Raw genomic sequence first — 23615 nt, forward strand, 5'->3', positions numbered from 1 at the left:
TTGGAAAGAATGTTTCAGCTGTATCAAGAGCACTTTCAGTACCAGGACAAAAAAAAGAGAACACATTCAACTTCAGGAGGCAGACCACTACCAGAACAGTTGCTACGTAAGTATGCAACACAGAACTGTGCAATACAACCTCTAACCACTGAAGAAGTGGCCTTGAAAGATTTTACCTCTCCTGGGCTGGATTTTTTTTTTTTTGGTGTACTCATCTTGCATCTCAAGACATATCACGTTTAAGACCAAATCCCTTTAAGCAGCCAGCACTAACCCGAGCATTATTTAAAAATTTACATTGGATCAATTATTCCACAGATGATTTTTAGTGCTGAGACTGGGGCACAGACCTCACAGAATTAAGTTTGCCCAGCAGCAACTTATTTCTCTGCAGGAACATAAGAATGCCCACCCCAGCAGGCCAAGAAATGCCAAAAACTTTCAACCAAGCCAACACTTTTCAAACTGAAAGAAGTTCATTAAGCACATGGAACATACTAATTTGCTCACTGTACAAACAAGGCCACAAAGTTAAGACTTCAGTACATACTTGAGCTTTCTGTTTTTTCCAGTGGATGAGCTATGCATAATATACTAAAGCTTTCTTCTTTTTCATTGTAAAATGTTTCCTCAAAGAGAACAGGTACTGAGAGATGAAAATTAAAACCAGTTCCTAAAACAATGAGGTTTCCTTTTATGAAGATCTCCTGAAACAAAATGAAAAACAGATTAAATATAGAACTCCACCAGTAAAAAAAGTTCCTCTGACTTCTGCACTGCATGATTAGATTTCCAGGGAAAGGCAACAATCTTGAAGATAAAAAGCACCAAATTCAAGAGATTTCATTCTTGTGCTGTGTACACACTGAAACAGACTCTTTCAGTCTACACTGGCCAGCTACACCTTACTCATAACTATTTCCTTTACAAGTCTACCACTAGAGCAGGTTTCAGACTATCTCCAAGGTCCAAGTGGTTATTTGCAGATTTTAGAGCACTTTTAGAAAGGAAATTAAAAATCAGAATTGGGGCCTAAGTCCAGCTTCAGAAAAACCCCACACATCTTGTCTACGTTTCTCATGCTCAGCTTTAACTTCTCAAGCAACTCCAACGAGAACATTTTCAGTAGGAAGATCTGGATGACAACCAGCAAACAGGCGAAATCTCAGGCTGTACTGCAAAATTACAAGTGAAGAACCCATAACTCTGCACAGCATCAGCATTGGTTTGCTGACCCAAGTCAGTTTCTGCTCACTGAACTGAACGCACAAGGCTGCAGGCAGAACTCAATACTGTCACAGTTACATCTCAAGCCCTGGTGAACTTGCACCTGCATACAATACAGGCAGGCAGGCTATGATTTGTCTGAAAGCTAGAGACAGTTCCTAATTAAGAGATAAAGGCCCTTCAGTCACACAGAAATTCCTAACAGTCACAGAACAGATAAACTGACAAGGCTGTTTTGCCAAAGTAGTGAGCTGAAATCAGAGGCAGCCTTACTATGTGAACAGGACAATTCTTGTGTACACACAGAAAGACAGCGTTTGCTAGAAAGTAGTGTATCCCTGAGAACTTTGGCTTAGGTGGGCAACATACTACTCTTGCCAGTGAGCTACCTCTCCTGTAAGTAGTAGTCCATGCTATCAGTCAGCTGCAGTCAATCATTTATCAGTGTGTCCCCAAGCTACATTCAGATACCAAAACAAAAATACCTTTCCATTTAAAGTCTGAAAGTTTTCCTCCAACGGCTTCAAAACATAAGATTCAAACTGGCAGGCAGAGAGACTACTGCTTGAAAAGCTTCCTTTGCATGGAACTAACACCTAAAAAAAGTTAGATCATGCTTTAGAGAAATGCCATGTATCACCAGCTAAACACCAACAGATTTTACCATCAGAGGCAAGCAACTGAATTTGTCTTATAAACATTTGCTAGCAAATGTACAGCAACTACAGCTGCTTTTGTTTAAATAAGTAAAAAAAGGCCATTGATAGGCACCTAGTTCGGTAATTAACCTGGAAGTTTTGTTTAGTCACTGATCTGGAAAAGGATGACATATGCAACTGAAGCAAACGATACTATGAGAAGGGATGAAATCTTAAGTTACCTAATAGCAGTCACCTGAATGACTTATAATTGGGCAGCTAATAAAAATGAAGTATACTTTTAAACTCAAGTAAAACCCACAAGAAAGAAGGTGGGGGGCAGGAAATCTAAGATAAACATCTTGGGTCTAGTGCATACCAAACTGACAGCTTGAGACATGCTTAACTGAAAAGCAATACACGGATGCCACAAATGTTGCACACTTGCTGAAAACATACATTTCACTGGCAAGGAACAAGCAACAAACCAAGTTACCCTGCTTCACTTCCAAGTTCTATAGGCTTGAACTAATCTTTACATGTGTCATAACAGGCATATGATTTAAATTCATACCGCTGCTATTTAATAAGCAGCTTTTAAATCTACTTATTTATACTTACAATACCATGGAATTCTGCAACTTTGCTGCATAGGTCAGGACGCCGCTTCTGGATGGCCAAATAAAAGGGATTTTTCAAGATATCTTCATCATACATAGCCATATGGACAGCAGATATCCCAAGATTTTCTAAAATACATAAGGACAATGGTTAATGTATCATACATGGTATCTGTTAAAACATATTTTGGAATACTTAGGTGGTAGTTTCATTCCCCTTGTCTAAGAGGGGACAAAAAAAAAAAAAGGCAGTTTCAGGTCTTGCTGTAAGCAGCCAATGGCATGCTGAACTAATAATGTAACTGTAGTTACTCAGAAGTCGTTCAAAAAGATTACTTTCCATGAATATACAACTCCAATTACAGTTATGCTCTTACTGTCTCCTTAGGCCTTCCAAGTGCTGGAATCTTATAACACATGCTACGTTTGGCCAAAACTTACGGGAAAAAGGAAGATCTTACATTACCACTTGGATATACAAGCTAATTTGCACTACTGAGATCTAAAACAAGTCAAGAGACAACAGCTTCTTTACAGCAAATTCTACTGCATCACAGAACACTCCTTTTGCAGTATGCTCACGTATGCCTTAAGACTCCCCTGTGTAATATTAGTGACTGATACATCCCAACGAGACAACCAAACAGTACAACAGGCACCCTCATGTATGTCAATCCTCAACTTTCCAGCAAAAATTATAGGAAAGAGGAAGACTGAGGAAATACCAACATTCATGTCATGCATAAAATGTTGCTGTGAAATTCATAATTTGTGGTCATGCCTACTCCCAAGGAAAAAACCTCAATGATGTGAAAGCAGGCTGATGCCTAACATTTTGCAAAACAGTGAGAGAAGTGACTAGAGACAGAAACCCCAAACTGTAGGCACTAGGAAAAGCTATCACTAGGTGTGTCACAGGAAAAAGATCATCTCTAGATGCACTAGACCCTCAGCAGCTTCCTCCCTCGATCCTAATGCTCTATAAACCAACCAACAAAACAAAAATCAACTAAAACATTAGGAGTTTTTCCTACCCTAGATACAAGGGTAGCAAAAACTCTACTAGATCTCTTCTGGAATAACTTCAGAATTATTTTATTCAGAAGACTTGAGATTAACAGGCCCAAAGTGCTTAATTAATTAGTCTATTCTACGTCTTTTTGCCTCATCCCACTTCTCTTAGGAAATCAATAGTAGTTGCATGATTTCCTCATGCAATTTCTGCCCTAAGAAAGGGTGAGAACAGCAGCAGGACTTTAATTAGAGCAAGCCACCCTTACACAGTAAGTACTCCTGCTTTCTGAAGTGTGGAATTATACCTAGCATATAATTTGTTCAGTGTGAGCTTCTCACACTTGTTCTGTAGCATGTGTACTACCTTACTAGCTAAAACTGTACTAGTACTAGAAAACATCTCTTCAGATCATGGAAGAGGCATGAAACCATTGTATGGCAACTTAAGAGTGGGAAAAACACACACCCAACTCCCGCTTGTTTTTATATAGCACTTGAGTTTCAGCTATGCTGTTAACCAATTCACACTGTTAACTGATCAGTCTGGCCTCTCCTTATCATTAGACATGGGGAAAGCTCCCTTAGAGACCTCAACACAAACATGAACAGCTAAAGCTGCAAGCAATTTCCACTATAAAGTTATCACCAGTTACAGTTTGGGCAACCTCAGCCTGAATCATCAAATCTTAGCAGTGCCAGGTAACTGCCTCAAACAATTTTCCCGTGAAATTCCAGGTAAAATGGTTCATCTGTTTTCAAAACATACAACAGAAGTAAGAGCTCCTGTAAAAGAATACTAATTAAGCAGTCCCAAAACTGTCCTTTGGAGCACAGATCTGAAGTTTGTTAACACAAAAAGCAAGAAAACACCTTCAAAAGCATAGTCACCTTGAGTAATTATAAGACCTCGAAACAAGAAAAAAGCACAGCTCCACACAATCTGCCCTACTAGTGCTTTGGTAAACAGGATGATCACCAATAATTCCAGGGCTGATGATTGCTATAAATACTTCCTGGCAGACAGCTGCAACTCAAGTTCAAGCTGTGGGCTTCCTCAGCCAATAGTGGGGAAAACAGAGAAAAGGCAACACAAACCCAGCAGCTCGTCTGCTGCTGGAACACAGATAATTCACCCTTTATTCATAGAACACCAGGGCTAGAACAGAGATGGAGCAGAACTAGTTAGCTACAAAAAAACCCCACCTGCCTAGGCCACAAGATCTTAAATAACTGCATCTTAGGGTCCCAACACGAATCAGTGACAAGTCCAGCACCAAGCAGGGCTGTACATACACACACATGCCACCTGGAAGTCTGCCACAGCAAGATTTGTTGTGGAGCCTTACAGGTGCTTTTTGGGCACTGAACTTCCAAGGAGATCATCTGATCAGAGCAGAATCTGAAGTGAAAGGCAAGAAAATCCCAGAGGCAGGATCCAAAACCACAAATGTAAGGATGTTGTTTATGCTGAAGAAACTGCATGAAAGAGGCAAGTTTTTTTTGCCTCCAGGCCAATTGGGCTCTCAGGGAAGGACTTCTTTTCCACATCTGTAAAAGAAATAAGCCTCATCTGAAGGAAACAGACTCAGATTAGAGATCAGGAACACCTTTTAAAGAAAAGATAAAGACATGTTTTAGATCACCTGGCATAGCTACCAAGCCTCTTGTGTTGTAAATCTTTAAGCAACTATTAGAAAATGCTCTCCTAGAGGTGATGACTGATGTAGTAAAGCTAGGTAGTTAGATTCCAAATCAAGATCCTGCTATTGCAGCTGGCCCACTGGAGGCATCTTCATCTGCCTTTTTATTTGGTGAATTCATGTTCAGTATCTGGTAAAGTTGTAGATGAGACTGCTGCGACAGTCAAGACAGTGATAGAGATGGTATTAGGACAGCATGTGACTGTCAGGGAGAAGAGGACATTGATACAAGAAGGCAAAGGAGCAGGAGACTGACAGCTGCAGTGCACAGGCATTTCTCCTTGCTGTAGCTACACTGTCACTTTTTCAGCTTAAGAAATCTTTAAATTCAAAGAGTTTCTTCCACTAATAGTAAGGGGACTGAGAAGAAAATATTCCACAAATCCTCATCTAGAAAGAAACCTGTATCTCACTACCAAAAACAGCCCACAACTGAAAAGCTTTGTCTAGAACAGAATTTAAAATGACATTTAATTCCCTGGCAAAACAATTGGAAGACATTTATGGGAGGAGGGGAGCTCTCACAGAAAACCTGAGCTTATGAAGCTTGCTGCCTACATGATTGATGTAATAATTGCCTACAGCTGCAAAAACACAGGCAATTAGAGTACTCTGAGAATCATTTCAGCTGACAGATCATCACAGGAAGATCTTGACATTATAACCTTCAGTTCCTGGTTCATGAGTTACACAAATAACTAGGTTTTATAACACTTTGTGGTAGCTATGAGCATTTTTACTACAGAACTACTGACAATGTTCAATCAGTAAGACCTGAAAAGAAACTGCATTCTAAACATTAAAGTCTGGAATTGTAGCTACTGAAATGCAACTAAGATGCTGTATTTCAATGAGGAAGTTAAAATCTCTAGTTCACATGTGTATTTGTCACCCACCCTGAGCAGAAGCAGATTGTAAACTCTGAACTGCTCACCACACATTCCTACACAGCAGGAAATAACCACCACTAGATAGATTAGTGGTGTTTTGAGTACCACCAGTCTGGATTTACTTCCCTTTTCTCCTTCCCTTACCCCTGCATCTGCTCACTGCTACATTAGTGGGTAGCTATCACATCTGATTAAAATGTGGGTGTGAAAGAGTACACTACTTATTAACTGAAACAATTACTGTATTGACTTGGAACCCTTTCACCTATCCACAGCATTCTTCAGAGACAGAACCGTGGATGTATTAAACATCTACAGTTTAAGTAATTACAGGAAAACATAGGCTTTTACACTAAATCTATTTAAGTCTACAGAATCAAGATAGTACATTAAAGCTTCTCCGAATTTTGGTGTATACATTTTTGAGATTAAGTCAATTTCTTTCCACTCCAAAAGTGAAATGCATGTGAAAATACTGACTAATGCTTTGTTGTAATTCTAGGAATGCATTAGAATACTCCATTGAGACTTTGCTGGCAGAACACAACATCCACTTTCAATCTATTTTAACTTGCGAGGGGAAGGCTGGCACCAGAGAAGGATACAAGCTTCATCTTCTAGTTGCACTTTAGACAGCTTTAGATTTATTAGCAGTAAGAAAGCAAGAAGTAAACAAAGCTTTCTGCACATTACCAGAGCAGTTTAATGCTTAGGAGAAGACCCACTAAAAATTGTCATAAGCCACATTCACCATGAAGTTTATTAAGTTCTATTAAGCTGAGCTGTAAAGCAGTATACAAGTACTGATGTTATGTAAAAGGTTTAAATGGAGTCACTTAAGCATATGGCTTCATGCCCGTAAACACAGAAATAGCTCAAATTGCTGGAAAAAAAACAGAAGCCAGCTGATCACAGAATCTAGTAAGCATTATGTTACTGCTTAAAAGAAAAACCCAAACATCATCATTACCTTAAAAGGGCCTAATCCTTTCTCATTTAAGAATAGAGTGGTAACTCTAATGATCCAACTAATGGTACAAGGGATAGCTGTAGTGACAAACATATTGTGGACCCTAAGCACATCACTATTTTCTCCAAAACACTGCTAACGAAGTCTTATGACCTTTGGTGCAGAAAACAACGAGCAGGGTTTGACTTATGACAGGTTTTGTTGCTGGTGGTGTTATCCTTTGGAGATGGTCAAGTGAGGTACCTTTTACACATTAGGTTTCAGTTCCTTTTGAGAAGCATTTTGAGATTCAGACAGTCAAAGCAGAAGATGTCATTGTGTCTGCATTGTCACTTGGCAGCAACATCTCATCCACATACAAGTTACACAACTGTTGACTCAGTTCCTGAGCACATCATCTTTCCAATGTCCTGTCATACCACTATGAAAGACCTAACAAAACATATTGCAGAGAAAATGCCTTTCATGAAAGAATTAGGGATACAGGCATTTAATATTCACCATTGAACAGTATAAGATTCCTTGTTTTCACTAAGCCATTTGTTCTGGCAAAGTATTAAGACAGTAAAACAGCTATCAAACTTGGCTACAAGTATTAGCTTGCTCAGTAATCCGATCTGCTCAGGAGAGCAAGCTGGGGTACCACATCAGGATGCTAATGCTAAGCACATCAGCGTCCTCCCCATGACAGTTCCGCTATAAAGAAGCTGAATGCCATGTTCTCCATCATCTGCAACACCAAGAGCCATTAGCATGTCATGTTCAAGAAGCATTGAGTCACTGAATTGTACTTGCATACCACTTCAGTTCCACTCCTCCTTAGTCTCACAAAGACATGAACTTCATCTTAGCTTGCAGACCCTAAAAGAGTAACAACTATGGCTTAGTAAACCAGTAAAATAGAATACCAGTTGCTGAAGTACAGAAAAACAGAACAAGCACCACCTCATTACTCCGATGTTTAACTCAGAGTAGCAGACACATTTTTGATAGCATTTGCATGTATATATCATACTACTGAACTGCAGAGCTCTGAAAAAAGAAAGAAGCAACATCTGAGGAATAATTGATTCCTCAAGATTTTTCTTTTTCATCAAGTGCCTTTTAATAAAAAGCACCCCTTACTAGAAAGAGCAGCCAAAGCTAAGCATGCCTTACAGCACTCTGCAAGCAAACAGCAAGCTCATGGTGGAACACCACTAGTCTAAATTCAAACAAAAATCCAGTTACATCTTCATCCACTGTTTTACCTGCACTACTGCTGCTCATTTACTCCACTTCCAGGCAAAGGTGATAATCTGGACTTGAGCCCTCACATCAATGTTCATCTCAAGACAAAAAAAAAAAAAAAATCCTCTCACTGTTTCTGAGCCCATAAGAAACCTTACTGCCTCCCCTGAGGCATGAGCACCAAGCATCTCAGGACAAACCCTGCCCACCATGAGAGCAAAGGAGGAAGCAATCTATCCTGTCCCTTTTAGATTCAGCTTGTATTGATTTATGTGAAACTGAAGTGTATCAGAATAACATCCCTGAATTATAGGATTATAAAGTGGTGATGTTGCATCAGTCAGCTCAAGGCTTCCTAGCAACCAGGGAAAAACTAAACTTTGTGATCCCAGAACATGTCTGACAGCAATGGAACAGGGTCTGGACAAGAGTGGTCAACAGCACTCTAGAAAGATGCTCATTTCTCTCAGCATCTCCCTTTCAGGTATACATTGCTTCTAGTGAAAGGTTAAGAGCTGACACGGAACCTCACAATGTTGGTTTTGTCTCTGCCCAACACTCGCCAAGCCCTTTTTAGGCCTAATAGCTCTGGGTCTTGTAACACTGCTCCCACCCTTTTCAGGCAGAGAGCCTACAGCAGCGGCCAGCAACCTGGGAGCACTGTGCAGTCTGGTTTGTAACAGTTCCTCACATAGCTTTTCATTATGAACCCCACCTTCTAAAACACTACAACTAAGCTTATTCCTGAAAAGTAGTAAAAGGTTCACCCTCTATTTCAGGACCATAGCTTAATGGGGATGTGTTCTTACTTGTCTCAGATGTGAGGGCCAAGAACATACTAGCTTAGCTATCCACAGTCACCTATTTCTTCCCTCCAGAGAAAGTGCAACTTAAAATGAGTGGGTCATCCTTAACAGGCAAGCATCCCACTTTTATCCAGCCACTTGCTTTTTGAAATAATCTTACTTGTCATTAGTCAAGATTAGGAATAAGCAGCATTCTCTTCACAACAGAATAGAGACTAGAATTTCCACGTCTCATTTCTTGCAGGTTCAGAAGCCCACCAGAGTAGCTGCAAAGAATTTTCGTTCTTTGGCTTACCACTATTAAAGCTGAGTTAAAATTTCACAGTGGGAATCCTGAGCTATTCACAAATAAGTCCTCAAAGTGCAGAGAGCACTGGTCAGTGAACCACACATAGCAGTGACAAGAAACATTTACAGGAGAAATATTAACAGAACATGCAAAGTTCCCCACACAGCTTCTCAAACAAAGATGCTTCCTCCAAGTATTAGTGGGATGTAAGTTAAGGCCAGCTTCTCAGGCTTGCAGAGGTGTCAGCACAGGTATCACAGTCTCACAGTATATCAGAGGTTGAAAGGGACCTCAAGAGATCATCAGGTCCAACCCCCCTGCCAGAGCAGGATCACTTAGGGTAGTCTGCACAGGAGCACATCCAGGTAGGTTTTGAAAGTCTCCAGAGAAGGAGACTCCACAACCCCCTGGGCAGCCTGTTCCAGGGCTCCATCACCCTCACTGTAAAGAAGTTTCTCCTCATGTTGAGGTGAAACCTTCTGTGTTCTAGTTTGAACCTGTTGTTCCTTGTCTTATCACTGTGAACCACCAAAAAGAGCCTGGTCCCCTCCACTTGACACCCACCCCTCAGATATTTATAGACATTGATCAGATCCCCTCTCAGTCTTCTCAAGCCTAAACAGTCCCAGGGCTCTCAGTCTCTATTCATAGGGGAGATGCTCAAGTACCCTAATCATCCCCATGGCTCTCCATTGGATTCTCTCCAGCAGGTCTCTGTCTCTCTTGAACTGGGGAGCCCAAAACTGAACACAGTATTCCAGGTGTGGTCTCACCAGGGCAGAGTAGAGAGGTAGAAGAACTTCCCTAGACCTGCTGGACACACCTTTCTTGATACAGCCCAGGATCCCATTGGCTCTCTTGGCCACAAGGGCACATTGTTGTTCCATGGAGAGCTTGCTGTCCACCAGCACTCCAAGGTCTTTCTCTGTGGAGCTGCTTTCCAGCAGGGCAGCCTCTAACCTGTCCTGGTGCCTGTTGTTATTTCTCCCCAGATGTAGGACCTTGCACCTGTCCTTATTGACCTTCATGAGGTTTGCCTGCACCCAGCTCTCAGCCTGTCCAGGTCACATTGGATGGCTCCATAGCCTGAGGGGTGTCAGCCAACCCCCCAGTTTTGTATCATCAGGAACTTGCTGAGGGTACTCTCAATGCCCTCAGCCAGGTTGTTGATGAAAATATTGAACAAAACTGGACCCACTACCGATCCCTGGGGGACACCACTTGCCACAGGCCTCTAAGTTGACTCTGTGCCACCAATGACAATCATCTGAACTCTGTTGTGGAGCCAGTTTGCAATCCACCTCACTGACCAATCATCTATGCCACATCTCCTGAGCTTTTCTATGAGGATGTTATGGGAGACAGTATCAAAAGCTTTACTGAAGTAAAGATATGTGACATCCACTGCTCTTCCCTCATCTACCCACTTGGTCATAACTTCATTAGAAGGCTATCAGATTAGTTAGGTACTTCTTTAGAGTTGAAATACAAGGATAAACAGCATTTTACTTTACACCAATTATAGTAATCCTTTAAGTTACTGAAGCAAGACAGAGGTGTAATTCCAAAGCCTGTGTACCAAGGCTGCAGTGAGTCTCAACACTGTACTGCCAAGATGCAGCTCACAACATGAAACCATTGACTACAGAGTTACAGACCACCACTGTTCGCATCAGGTTGATATCATTGCCAAGACAAGGCAAGTGTAAAGAAACAGGGTGAGATCCAGCAGAGGCCACCCACAAAAATACAAAGGAACTGAAGCCATTTACCTTAGCTCAAACTGTACTTAGGCCAGACAGCTGGACAGGAATTTAATCCTTACTCTGTGCATCTCAATAGGAAAATCAAGTCTTTGCAGGCCAGAACTAAGTTTTAGCTCATCACTCCAAGAATCTTAAACATCAGACCCTTATTAGAATGGTCCACTAGTTACTAAAAACACTGTAGAATTACACTAGTTCCCTCCTTCAGGAAGCAGAGCAAGGGAAAGGAAGGCTGAAACAATTCAGCAGGTAAGTTCTTCTAACTAGCAAGACATAACAGCCTTACATTCTTCCATGACATAGATTAAGATTCTTGCTATGGATAAAAACTTCAAGCCACTTCATCAGCAAAATACTTAGCAGAGAGCAAATCACAGAACTATTAAAGGAAGTTACACACTGTTATCAGGTATGAGAGGAAGGGTTAATGTCTGGTTTTGTTTTCACTGCATCCCATTCTTACTTTCCTTCATCTCGCAGCAGCCACAGCAGCCTACAGACCAAAATCAGCATATGAGCTTACTCCAAAAGCAAGCCCATCAGGTAAGGTTTACCAACCACTTCTACAAAACACAACAGTGTTTACCTAAAACTCTACTTAGAAAGACATCTGTTAAAACAAGGATATAGAATTTAACAAGTAGTGATGTTCCAAGATGCGTCACAACAGTCTTAAAACGTTTTTAAGGGTACTGGAATAGGAATAATCTGAACAGTAACATCTACTGCAAGAAAGCCTTTCCACAGGAGCAGGAAATACACTTCTGTTCTTCACTACACTGCTTCCTAATTCACTTCGAAGGATTTTTACACTCCACTCTAATAGTTTTCTCAGAATGGTATTTCAGCTAATGAGCATCTTGTTAGAAAGTAGATCAAGATTTGGATTTTCAGAACATCATGCTTGAGTGACAAACTACAACTGAATTTTAGGAGTTTCCACAATCTACCCAAATTGTGTAACATGCAGCTAAACTTAATTTAGAACTAATCTTATGAACAGCCTTTCTTCCCACACGACACACCTAAAGATGTATTTAGGCATTATCTGACACAGATTATAACTCCTGCCACCTTCAGATTTGAGTAGTCACACCTTCCTGAAACAACCTCTTTGCCTCCCCCTGCCCCCAGCTACTTTCAGTTTCAAGACGCTGATGTGCCACAACTTTAGTAGTACGCAGCAGCCTTTAAACACAGCTACTATGTACACACAAATATGGTTAATTTACTCACCAAAAAGAATAAGGCTTAAGTCAGACAGGACTCCAGATTCAAACTCAGAGCTAATCCATTTTCCACCTGACAATGACTAAGCAATTGTAAGACTTCACTTACAATCACACCAAAATCAGCCTGTGTTTCTTTATTCCTACATGGAACCAAGCAATACCACTTTGTATTTTCCAGGCTAAGAAACGCACAAACTGGTAGAGAGCTCCTCTAGTAACCTGGCGGCCTACAGAAGTTAAAAAGGTCATTTCCCCCACAGGTGGCAAGCTTTAGCAGAAGCTGCATACGGCTTCAACTAAGAGCGAAAATTAAGGCAGAACAACAAAACCCGGTTTGAGATCCAGAACAAAAAACATAGTCTAGACTTTTCAGGCTGTGCCCAGGACCAGAAAGCCAATTTGCCTGGACTCTGCTTCTCACAACAGATTATCTTGCTCATGGCACACACTGCACCCGAGGGGGTAGCATAAGGGAAAGGATCATGCTCCCCCTGCTCATGAGAGTATCTCTTCACATTTTTTTCAACTTACTGTAGCATCAGAAACTCACACAGTTACCCATAAACACTAAGGTATAGGTAATGGCATATATTAGGACAAGCAAGTTCTCCCAAAGCCTGCTTTGGCAAAGAAGCCTCATGTGCTGTAAACAAGCTACACTCGTTCAGTTTGCTATGTCACACTCAACATATCAAGTCTGTTCTGGAAGGTTCAGAGAAGCATATAACCACAGCTTTGCATTCAGGACTAATAGTTATATCCTACTTAAACACATTCACAAGGCAGTTTGTGAAGCGTCAGTTCTGCTAGTGACGAACTGGTGTTTCCTGCACTTTCTGATGTGTAATTGCTTAACTTGGGCGATCCACCACGTCTGCGGTTCGCTTCAGCACTTCGCACTGGCGTCTGTAAACAGCCGGTGCAAAAGGTGCAGATGACAGAAGGACTGCCTGCCAGCACTGCCTTGAGTGCCTGAAACACTCGGGCCACTTGCTGCACCCCAAACTCTGGTAGGAACCCACCAGCACTGACCTCAAGTAAGCAGACTACGTAGGCTGGGGTTAAACGAAGTTCAACAACGCGTCAGGCGTTGCTGCCGTGGCGAAGACGCAAGGCAGGTGCCAGGGGTAAGCGCCGTCTGTCTGTCCGTGCGGATGGAGCGGGGCCGCCAGACAGAAGGCGGCCGACGCAGGGCGCCCGAGCGACAGCTGAGTGAGCTCGGCCGGACCCCGCCATGGACCCCCCGCGGGCTCGGCGGCCTGGCAGCAACAACGCAGCAGGAGCAGGCCCTGGTCGAGCCACAGCCCCACCTGCTGCGCGGTCAGGCCGCGGCCGAGCGCCCTGCCCCACGCCCGCTCCCGTCATGGAGGAATGGGAGGGCACTGCCGGGGTTGGCCCGCGGCTCGTATCGGGTGACTCCCGCCACCCCGCTGACCGTTCGGCACCGCGGAAAGCCGCCCTCCCACCGGGGGGCGCCCAGAGCGGGAGCGCTGCTTACACCATCAGCGTTACCGCCTCTCCTCCCCGGCCGCGTAGAGGCGCAGGCAGCCCACCCCTCGCTACCACTCTGCGATTCAGCCAAGCCCTACCAAAATCCAGGGCGGGCCCGGCGCGGCGGTGGCGCGCACAAAGCCAATAGCGGAGAAGCGAGCTAGCAGCCAGACAGCCGCCACGGGGTCACAGTTTACGGAGGCGGAGCCTGACAGCGCTTATAGAGGCCGGGCCGAGCCGCGCCCAGGAGGCCGCGAGCGCGCCTCTCCGTGTGACTGGGCTACGCGCAGCTGGGACGCGTTCAACGGCGGCGCGGCCGGCGGCAGGAGCTGGGGACAGCCAGCTTCACGGCTTTCGTTCTCCAAAGCTTTACCCCTCGCGACTTTGCCTTCTCTTTCCTCGTTGTTTGGCACTTCTGAGAAAGCGGCGCAGATCGCCGGGAGCTCCAGCTGCCGTTCAGTGCGCTGCGGAAACAGCGGCCACAGCGGGAAGCGATGCTGCCTGTTTCCTGGGGCTGCCTGCAGCCCACCCGGGCTCCCAGAGGCGTCGGCGCTGCCTGAGCAAGCCGGCGGAGACGCGGGGCGGGTAAGAGGGTGCTGAATGCTTGCGCGACCCGAAACCACCCGTGGCCATGTGTTCTGGTAGCGTCTGGCTTGGGCAGCTCCCCGGTCCCGGGTAATCGCGGCGGAGCAGCAGCAGCGCAGAGCTGTGGGGACGCAGCCCCGCGCAGCCGCTGGGATCATGGTGAAGGAGGAGTGCAAAGCGCTGCTGGACGCGCTCAACAAGGTGACCGCCTGCTACCGGCATATGGTGCTGACCATCGGCGGCACCTCAGACTCCCAGAACCTGCGGGAGGAGCTCAAGAAAACCCGACAGAAGGCCCAGGAGCTGGCGGTGGCCAACAGGAACAAGCTCACCACCGTCCTGAAGGACAAAACCGTGAGTAAGCAAGATAAAGCCGAATTCGAGAGGCTATGGGTGATTTTCTCCACGTGCTTAGAGATCCTGGAGATCGATATGAGGAGAGCTCTGGAGCTAGGTCACGAGTTCCCGCTAAACGTCCCCAAAAAGCACCTGATTCAGACAGGTATGAGCGGAGGAACCTCTGGCGTGGCGGCCAGGGCGATGAGCGTCCAGAACATGAAATACGAGGCCGAGCACAATATAGATGTGGTGGATTTGAAAGACCTCGAGAATGAAATCAACCAGGTAGGAGAGATGATGTACGAGATGGAAATGAAGGTCAGTGTCCCCCAGTGGACAGTAGAGGCTAAGCAAGACCCAGGGGCTGAACTAAAATCCACCATCAGTGTGGGCGCTTCTTCTATTGGCATGATCTCTGTGGAGGAAAACAAATCTTTCTGCGATATCAGCAAGGTTCTAGCTGGGATTATTTTCTCCGCTGTGCTCATTATCGCTATTGTCCTGGCAGTCTGCGTGGTTAAACTCTCTTAGGGTTGTGTAGGCTCTGACAAGAGCAAAGCCTCTCCCGTCTCTTCGGAGCATTTCTTGCCTCACCTTTAATGTCAAAACGGGTTACTTGGATGAGCTGAGAATTAAACCTAACACTTGAAACAAACAAAACCTTTGCCTCTCAGTATCCTAAAATGCATGATTTCTTTTCAGGAAGAGATGTAAATCAGACTGCAGAACAGGATGTCTTCATATGCTGGACTCGTACGGGTTAACAGTGAACAATCAGGGTATTATCACTACTGGCTATCACAGGGATTTGACTGCTATTAATAAGTCACTATTCTCAGAAGCCTGTGGGTTTTGTTCTTGAATAGGCTCTGATGTTTGCTGCTGGTCACTGTTTACAGTATTTGAGGTAACAAATTTGGAAGTTAACACGGGTGTTCAACAAAGTGAGTAGAATGGGGGGGGAAAGTGTTCATCAAATACACAAAATATTTCAGTGGAGGAAACAGGGAAGGATGAAAGCCTTTTATTAAACAATGTTAACAGCCCCTATTTTAGCTAAGTTAGTAGTTGGGGAGGGGGGCGATGTGGAGGAGGGTGGGGAAAACAGAACAAGCAATGTTTGGAACCAAATAATATTTGTTGATTTAGACTGGCATGTACAGAACCCAGCTGCACGGGCTGGCATGAAAAAAGGGGAAGCTGCATATTGAGAAAAATACTAGCAAGCCTGGAGATTCTCAGCCACATTCACCATGATTTTGTCTTTCCCTTTGGAAAGGCTGATTCTCACCACTGGTTCTTTCTTTTTTTTCTTGCTGTGGAAGCGCAAGTAGTTTGCACTTCACATTTAACTTTGAATAGAGGAGCAATGAATATTCCCACAGCAGAAGCAGTAATTTTTGAAAATAGATCCTGGCAAACAAAAATTAATTAAAGCAAACCTTTCTAATAACTCAGAGATCCCCTCTCATGTTGACAGGCAAGGACTGATGCCTGTATATGTACATATACAGGCATCCTGACTCCTTTGCAAAAAAGCCAGGCAAAGCTAGAAATGTATACTGCAATTTTGGAAGGTAAATGAAAGAGCAGCATGAAACATTCCAGTGCTTCCCTACAAAACTGTCAGGGTTTAAATGTACAACTCGGGGGGACAGACACTAACTTTGCAGAGAATCTCTGTAACATTTTGTAAAAGGACTTGTGTGTTACGGTATTTGTTATGTTACCTAGGGAGGAAATGTCTTCTGTGACTGTGAACACAGGCTGTCCCTTCAAGAATGTTTGCTACATAATTTATAGTGCCATAGGTATATGGAGCACTCCACAGGCAAATAGACACTAATTGCAGTTTTTACAAGTTACTGTTCTTCTGCATTAATTATTATGGACATGTCATCAAAAGTATCAATTGGAGATGTTTTGTGAAGCTACTAGATTAATAGTCTTCATGCCTGTTAAATAAAAGTATGTTGACAACACTCAAAGTGCTAATATTTTTTTTAAATAAGAACTAAGCATACTTTGAAAAACTGCAGCAAACATTTTTAAGTTTTAAATAACTTAGTTTGGGGAGAAAAAGCATGTGACTAATTTGAATCTGGTCATTTGTAGGTGAGGAGAAACAGGAAGTGGAGGCCCGAATTAAAGGCCAAGGTCTGCACACTGAACTAGTCTCACTCCATTCTTGTGGCAATTCAGTCTGAGATGACTCTGTGTTCCTTTCTATTGTTTTAAACTCCATAGATTCCATAGGTTCACAGAGATTCCCCAATAGCATTCTAACAAACTCAAGCCCGTATTTATTCGTGCTGCTGATCCAGTCTGTCTAGACAAGGTGTACTTGCTCTGTGTTGATTTAAATCAGATCTTCTTCACAATCATACTGAGTAAACATATTCATGGCAAACAGCAAAAGCTGCAGGAATGTACACGTGTGGTTTGCCACCACTAGTCACTGAAGGTTTGTGAGTATTTTTACTCTTTCTCCTGTCTTACTCAGTTCACAGGAAGGTAGATAGGAAGTTGGATTCTGTTCTGTGCTTCTTGAAAACTCCATATTCCTTTTGAAATCATATTGTTTAAACATGTTCTGAAAAAAAAGTAATACAAGTCTGGTTTCTGGAGGATAACTAAAAGGTAAAATACCTTGCATCCTGCACATGGGGTTTCCAGGACTCAGAATTCATGTAAGATGCCTGTCATTATGTAAATCTTGATTCAATGTGAATATGTACACAACTAGTATTTGAAGGATTTGACCTTGGAACCAAATCTTAAGCCAAAGCTGACTGCAGATTTGTTGATCGCTAGTTCGTTCCTAGAAATCAGTATCACCTTACATTTAGGCTATCTGGAATGGAAAGATTCTATAGAATTCAGGAGGATTGGCAGCACCTCAGTGGATAATGCGCATGCCACTGGTACCAGTGTGTGCCTGATGTGATATTAGAGCAGGCATGCCAGCACACCACAGCAAAAGAGCAAACCTCCACTGCTGGAGGTACTGAGGTGTCCTTTAAGAAATAAAGATTTGCAGTCTTCATTTTTTTCCCCCACTGGGATGCAACTGGAAGGAGACTGGAAATGCTGTTTTTAAGTACTAAATGGGAAGCCAAACTTCAAAGTACTCCATATTCCAGTAGCATGGTGGTAGTGCAATCACTCTCATGCTCATCAGTGAATGAAAGTGTTACTGTGTTTCCAGTACAAAAGAAGATTGTCATGGCTTAATGTCAGTGTTACTCTATTTCAGTTCTTTTGTGTTTATTCACAGGGTACACAATTAAATTTGCTGTATACTAACATCTTATTCCTGACTTGAATTATACTGGGTTTGCCTGTGCATAGGTGGCATTCTCAGCATTTTGAATAATTCAAGCTTCTTACTGTCGCTATTTAAGTTAAAATAAAGTACATTCTTGTATCTTACTGGTTGGCTTGCAGCACAATTAAAACCAAACAAAAACTGGCATGTTAATACGGCTTGTCAGTAATCCTAAACAAAAAGTTTCTATTTAAACCACAGGGGTAAAAGTAACATGCTAAACCTTCTCGTTACAGTTTTTGTGACATAAACACACCCTTCTGAAGCTCCCAAAGTTGAATATAGTGATATATCTTAATTTATACTGTAAGGGAATCAGCAGTCTGAACAGTCAAGAAATCTCTATCTTAGGAAACAGCTACGATAACATCTAGGGCAGCAGGGATGATGTTGCCTTCAGCACTGCATGTTCTGTGTGGTTTGGACAGAACCATTGGCTTCAGCAGCTGAAAACTACAGAACACACTAGACTAGAGCAACATGTTAGATCTTCATGGTGTTAGGATCCAAACTTTGCTTCCCTTCAGCCACCAAAGCTTGGATTTACTTAGCAAAAGATATACAGAACCTAAGGAGTGTGAAATATGTGGTCCTTTGGTATTGATGTCAACAATGATTGGCAGTTGTACTGAGCTACCAGAACTCGGTTTGTTAAATGCAGCAACCCAAAAGACTCCCAGTCTAGCACTATAAAAACCCTCTAGACTGCTTCATTTACTAACTAAATGACCACGGAGCCATAATTAAAGTGATTCTCCTTATGCTGCAAACAATGTGACATCAAACTTCAGAATTATAAATACGAAATAAAATGAGTTTCCAAATTTGCAATGCAGATATGAAAACATTTTTGCCATGAATGCTGTTATTTCAAAGCAGACTAAATGACTGATGTCATTAGCGGTTGGACTGAAAACTGAACACACGCTTATGGCTTGTAGCCCACATGGACTTCTTTTCCTTAGAAGGTCTGTGTTATGTACATGTTCCAGAAATGCCTTATATTTAAGTGCTAATGGAATTGCTAGTCAACATATTTACCCTTCACAGATTTTCATTATGTAAAAAGTCATTCAGTAAGACCAATGGATTACAGATCTCTTAAGTGCTGTCTCTCAATACGATTATGTAAGTCTTTTAATGCAGGAAGAGATCTGGACAAAATAGTAGTCTACACATGAGCAGATTTGCTGTGGTAAGCATACAATAAAACTGGGATTAGAAAATAGCATTTTTCATATAAAATTATTTGCATGTGCTTGAGGGAAGGATGGGAAAAGGAAGGAGGTGAATATATGTAGTAAATTTGTCTTCATCTTAGGTTAGTAAAGTACGTTTTGTTAAATATGTACAACAGCATCAGAAGGTTACCTAGAGCTTCTCTACAAGAAGGCAGTATCTTATATCCAACGAGACAAAGAATATCAAATATCCCTGAGTTGAACTGACTACTCATTCTCTATTAACTCAATAAAGAGTCAAGGCAAAGATACTTTGATTTGCTCTATGTTGATACCATTTTTACAAAAGACAAACCTTTTCTCCCTCTGTTTCACACAAGGGGCTTTCTCTTGGAAGCAGGTGTATCCAGAAGGCTGGATTCTGTCATCCATCCTGGCAGCTTGCTGCTGTAGTCCTGTGATGTGGCTGGAAAGGTAGCTTAAACAGCTATCACTGATTAAACCTGTGGAAAGGTGAGAACTCACATGGCATTTAACCATCATGAAGGCTCATCTGCATCTTCTCATACCGCCATGCACACATGCTGGAAGCAGTGTGACTAGAAGCCATGTAGGCAAATATAAATAAAATTACAACATCTCTAAAAACCTGTCATCCAGAGGCTACTGAAACTGCTAGCAAAAGCAATTATGTTTATGGCTCAGTTCTCAAAATTTTGTCAGAATATCTACCATGTTTATCCCAAGTGTCAGAAACTGACTTCTTGCACCTCCATGGGGTCAGGTGGGTTTGTTTTGTTTGAACTGTATGCTTTCTTTTATTTGCACTGTATTGCAGGTGACATTATTTATCATATACTTACTAATGACATCTCCAGCAAATCAAATCAACTAATCCTCTGAAAGCTACTTCTGATTCAAGTGCACAGAAGTGGAAGTAACAATCATAGGATAAATGCATGTCCTGTTTGCAAAGTGTTTCACTTTGCATTAAAATAGTCACCAAAATCTATGGTCAGTCTCATGCACATGATATGTCACAGCATAAAGGAAATACACTGTCTAAAACATTACTTCAGAAGTCGTCAGATTTTGGTAAGAATAGTAAACATCAAGTCATACAGTCTTATATAATGATACTGAGAAAAAGAAGTATTTAAAAATGCAAATCCAACTCCTTTGCATGATCTTGAAGAACCTATATATAAACAGCATGAACCTCAGGGGAAAAACAAGTGAGAAAGGGGGAAATGTGAAAAGAAGACAAAATAAAATAGTTAACTATTCATACTGTATAAAATGACTGAGGAGTACCTGACCCACCAAACACGATACCCTCTTAGCAACTTAATCTAACCTGCTAACTGCATGTGTAACTAGATACGCATTTGAGTTCTGGATCCTAGAGGGAGTGGTCTGACTCACTACTCATACAAAGCATCACTTTAGCGTGAAAACTGTTAATGCAATTAAAAGATAGAGAATTAGAACGACGTAAGACGTAATCTATTCCATGCCTGTCAGAAGCAGAACATCTGTTGGCAATGCTGTCTGTAGCCTTGTTTTCTGATCTGTTTCACTTGTTGGAATGTTGTTTTGTATAAAAGCAGCTACATTTTCACACAATCACAGAATGTTAGAGGCTGGAAGGGACCTCAGAATATCATCCAGTCCAACCCCCCTGCCTGAACAGGATCACCTATACCAGGTTACACAGGAATGCATCCAGGTGGGTTTTGAATACCTTCAGAGAGGGAACCTCCACAACCCCTCTGGGCACTCTGTTCCAGTGTTCTGTCACCCTCACAATGAAAAAATTTTTCCTCATTTTTCCATGGAACTTCCTATGCCTCAACTTCCACCATTGCCTCTTGTGCTGGCCTTGGGCATCACCCAGCAGAGCCTGGCTCCATCCTCTGGGCACTCCCCCTGCACATCTTTATCAACAGGAATGAGGTCACCTCTCAGGCTCCTCCTCTCCAAGCTACAGAGCCCTCAGCCTCTCCTCGTAAGGAGTATGTTCCACTCCCTTAATTGTGTTTGTGGCTCTGTGCTGGACTCTCTCAAGCAGTTCCCTGAGGTCCTTCCTGAACTGAGAGGCCCAGAACTGGACACAATACTCCAGATGTAGCCTCACCAAGGCAGAGTAGAGAGGGAGGAGAACCTCTCGACCTACTGACCACAGCCCTTCTAATACAACCCAGGATACCGTTGGTCTTCTTGGCCACCAGAGCACACTGCTGGCTCATGGTCAACCTTCCATTCACTAGGACCCCCAGGTCCCTTTCCCCTTCACTGCTCTCCGAACAGGTCAGTCCCCACCCTATACTGCTCCATGGTGGTGTTCTTTCCTAGGTGCAAGACTCTACACTTGCTCTTGTTGAATTTCAATAAATTTCTCCCTGCCCAGCTCTCAGCCTGTCCAAGCCTCACTGAATGGCAGTACACCCTTCTAGTGTGCCTTTTATGATGATGATTTTTAGTCTATATAATGGTGCTATAAACATGCATTTCCTAGATTTGACATTAATTCACATTTTGGACACAGAATTTGGAATACTATGCAATGAATAACCTAAGGGGGCTTTAATATTGGAGCCTGCCTGCTCATTGATGTTATGTGAGCTAAGCAATCTAAAAGCTTTCCAATCTCATTTGGAAATTAGCCTGGATAGGAGCCAGCAGACGTGCTCAGGGAAATCTGTCAATTTTTTGGTATCTGAGGTTCTAACAATTTATTCAATATAGTAGACACTACATCTGCAGAGGCACAAAGCTTTCACCAGATGCATATAAATTAAACCAAGAACTGACTTAGTATAATATCTAACTGCCAGTAGAGTATGCGAACTACATTAAATTGTGAAATTATGACGGACCTTGTTTTTTATCTGAAATTAATTACTACAGTGATGTGACCTGCACTGATCTGTATATGCCAAATAATTTATGCAGTGATGCAACCAGAAATGAATTTGTTCTATTGCTAAGTCTTCTAAACACACACAAAACAAACCCCAGAAAATGAATTCTACAATAATTTCCATCTATCTAGTGACCTGAACCTTGTTTTTTCTTCAAACAAACTAATGTTTTCCTTTTCTTGTAAGCACTAAGTGGAGAGAAAAATGTTGAAGTAACCTCCACTTTGCCAAAATAAGATCCCACAAAGAATTCGTATCAATTCAGTAATTTTATGGTATATCACTCAACATTTGCATCATTTCAGAAGGGTTTATTTTTCAATACAGTACAGCCTGGTTTTGAAAACAATCTGAAATACAGAAGTATTTGGATACAGTAAGTTAACAATTGGATTCTGGCATACAAGAAGCATGAAAGGCAAATTCTCAATTTTTTAGAAAAAGTACTTTTGTTTTGGGCTTTTTTATGGTTAATCTGGAGAGGACCTATGACTCTCCAGCCTTCTCTTGCCCTTCTTACTGAGTGTCACACACATCTCTAGCCAATTCTTGCTATGGGGAGCCTTTTTTCCACACAAGTGGCCCTTGAAGCACAATGCTGGAGCCCATCTGCTAAAGAATGTCCTTGTGCTGGAACGCTTACACCACAGCAGTGGAATAAACTGGTATGCTTGGGTTAGGACTGGCAATCCTGAGTAACAGATGTTCTCAGAGTTTGCATTTTTCTGAAACCACTCATAATGTTACACAAATTTTAAGTACAAGTGAGTTGAGCTCTGTATTTTAGCAGAATATATTGAAGAAGTGAGCTAAATTGGAGATTAAAAAATTAAACATGCTTTATAGATAACTTTAAATCTAGTATGGCCTTAAGGCATTTTCTATATCCATTTGAGCTGTGTCCAGCTATAGGTTTGAGAGAGTAGATACATACAGCACTTAACTTTTGCCTTTCTTAACAGGAAATTGAAAAGGGGCAAAACATGCCTTTGCACCCTTGATCCCTGCTCACAGAGTTTCTGAGTGATCATTAGCACCTCCTGCCACATCCAGCCCTGATAACTGGGTCAATTAAAGACTCATATACTCCTGGAATTTTGCACAAGATGACTTCAGCTTTGTCATGAACAGATACTGAACTACCCTTTGTAAGACAGTACCAAAAGGAAGTTTAAAAATTGCCATCAGTAGGGTAAACATGCTGACCCTTGGGTAAGGAACGTCATCCTTCTTAGGGGAAAGAGGTGCCTTACATACCCCAAGACTCTCTAGAAACATGAAGCAACTGGAGAAGAATGTTTGCCTTAACTTGCACTTGGCTGTCTTTGGTCCCAAAGGACTGCTTCAGATGCTGAGAACAGTCATGAAACAAAGCTATAACCACA

General features: G+C 42.4%; 2 protein-coding genes across 2 annotated transcripts in view; one reads left to right on the forward strand and one right to left on the reverse strand.

Annotated features, from left to right (window-relative positions):
• Nucleotides 1–2593, reverse strand: part of ANKRD27 (ankyrin repeat domain 27) — a 28385-nt gene extending 25792 nt beyond the window's left edge. Inside the window, exons 1-3 of the mRNA XM_054389901.1 lie at nt 2487–2593; nt 1713–1823; nt 551–707 (exon numbers count right to left, since the gene is read on the reverse strand). Of these exons, the coding sequence (XP_054245876.1) occupies nt 551–707; nt 1713–1823; nt 2487–2588 (370 nt within the window). The 5' untranslated portion in view covers nt 2589–2593. The remainder of the gene's footprint in view (nt 1–550; nt 708–1712; nt 1824–2486) is intronic.
• Nucleotides 2594–14612: 12019 nt separating this feature from the next.
• On the forward strand, nt 14613–15882 carry RGS9BP (regulator of G protein signaling 9 binding protein). The gene has a single exon (XM_054389682.1). It carries the CDS (start codon nt 14615–14617, stop codon nt 15326–15328), a length of 714 nt encoding a protein of 237 aa, XP_054245657.1. The 5' UTR covers nt 14613–14614; the 3' UTR covers nt 15329–15882.
• Nucleotides 15883–23615: the final 7733 nt, after the last annotated feature.

The sequence above is a fragment of the Indicator indicator genome, chromosome 19, assembly GCF_027791375.1.
Source record: "Indicator indicator isolate 239-I01 chromosome 19, UM_Iind_1.1, whole genome shotgun sequence".
Lineage (NCBI taxonomy): Eukaryota > Metazoa > Chordata > Aves > Piciformes > Indicatoridae > Indicator > Indicator indicator.

What these genes read in the sequence shown, in the direction of transcription:
- RGS9BP (XM_054389682.1), top strand. Translation starts at nt 14,615, where the DNA reads ATGGTGAAGGAGGAGTGCAAAGCGCTGCTGGACGCGCTCAACAAGGTG.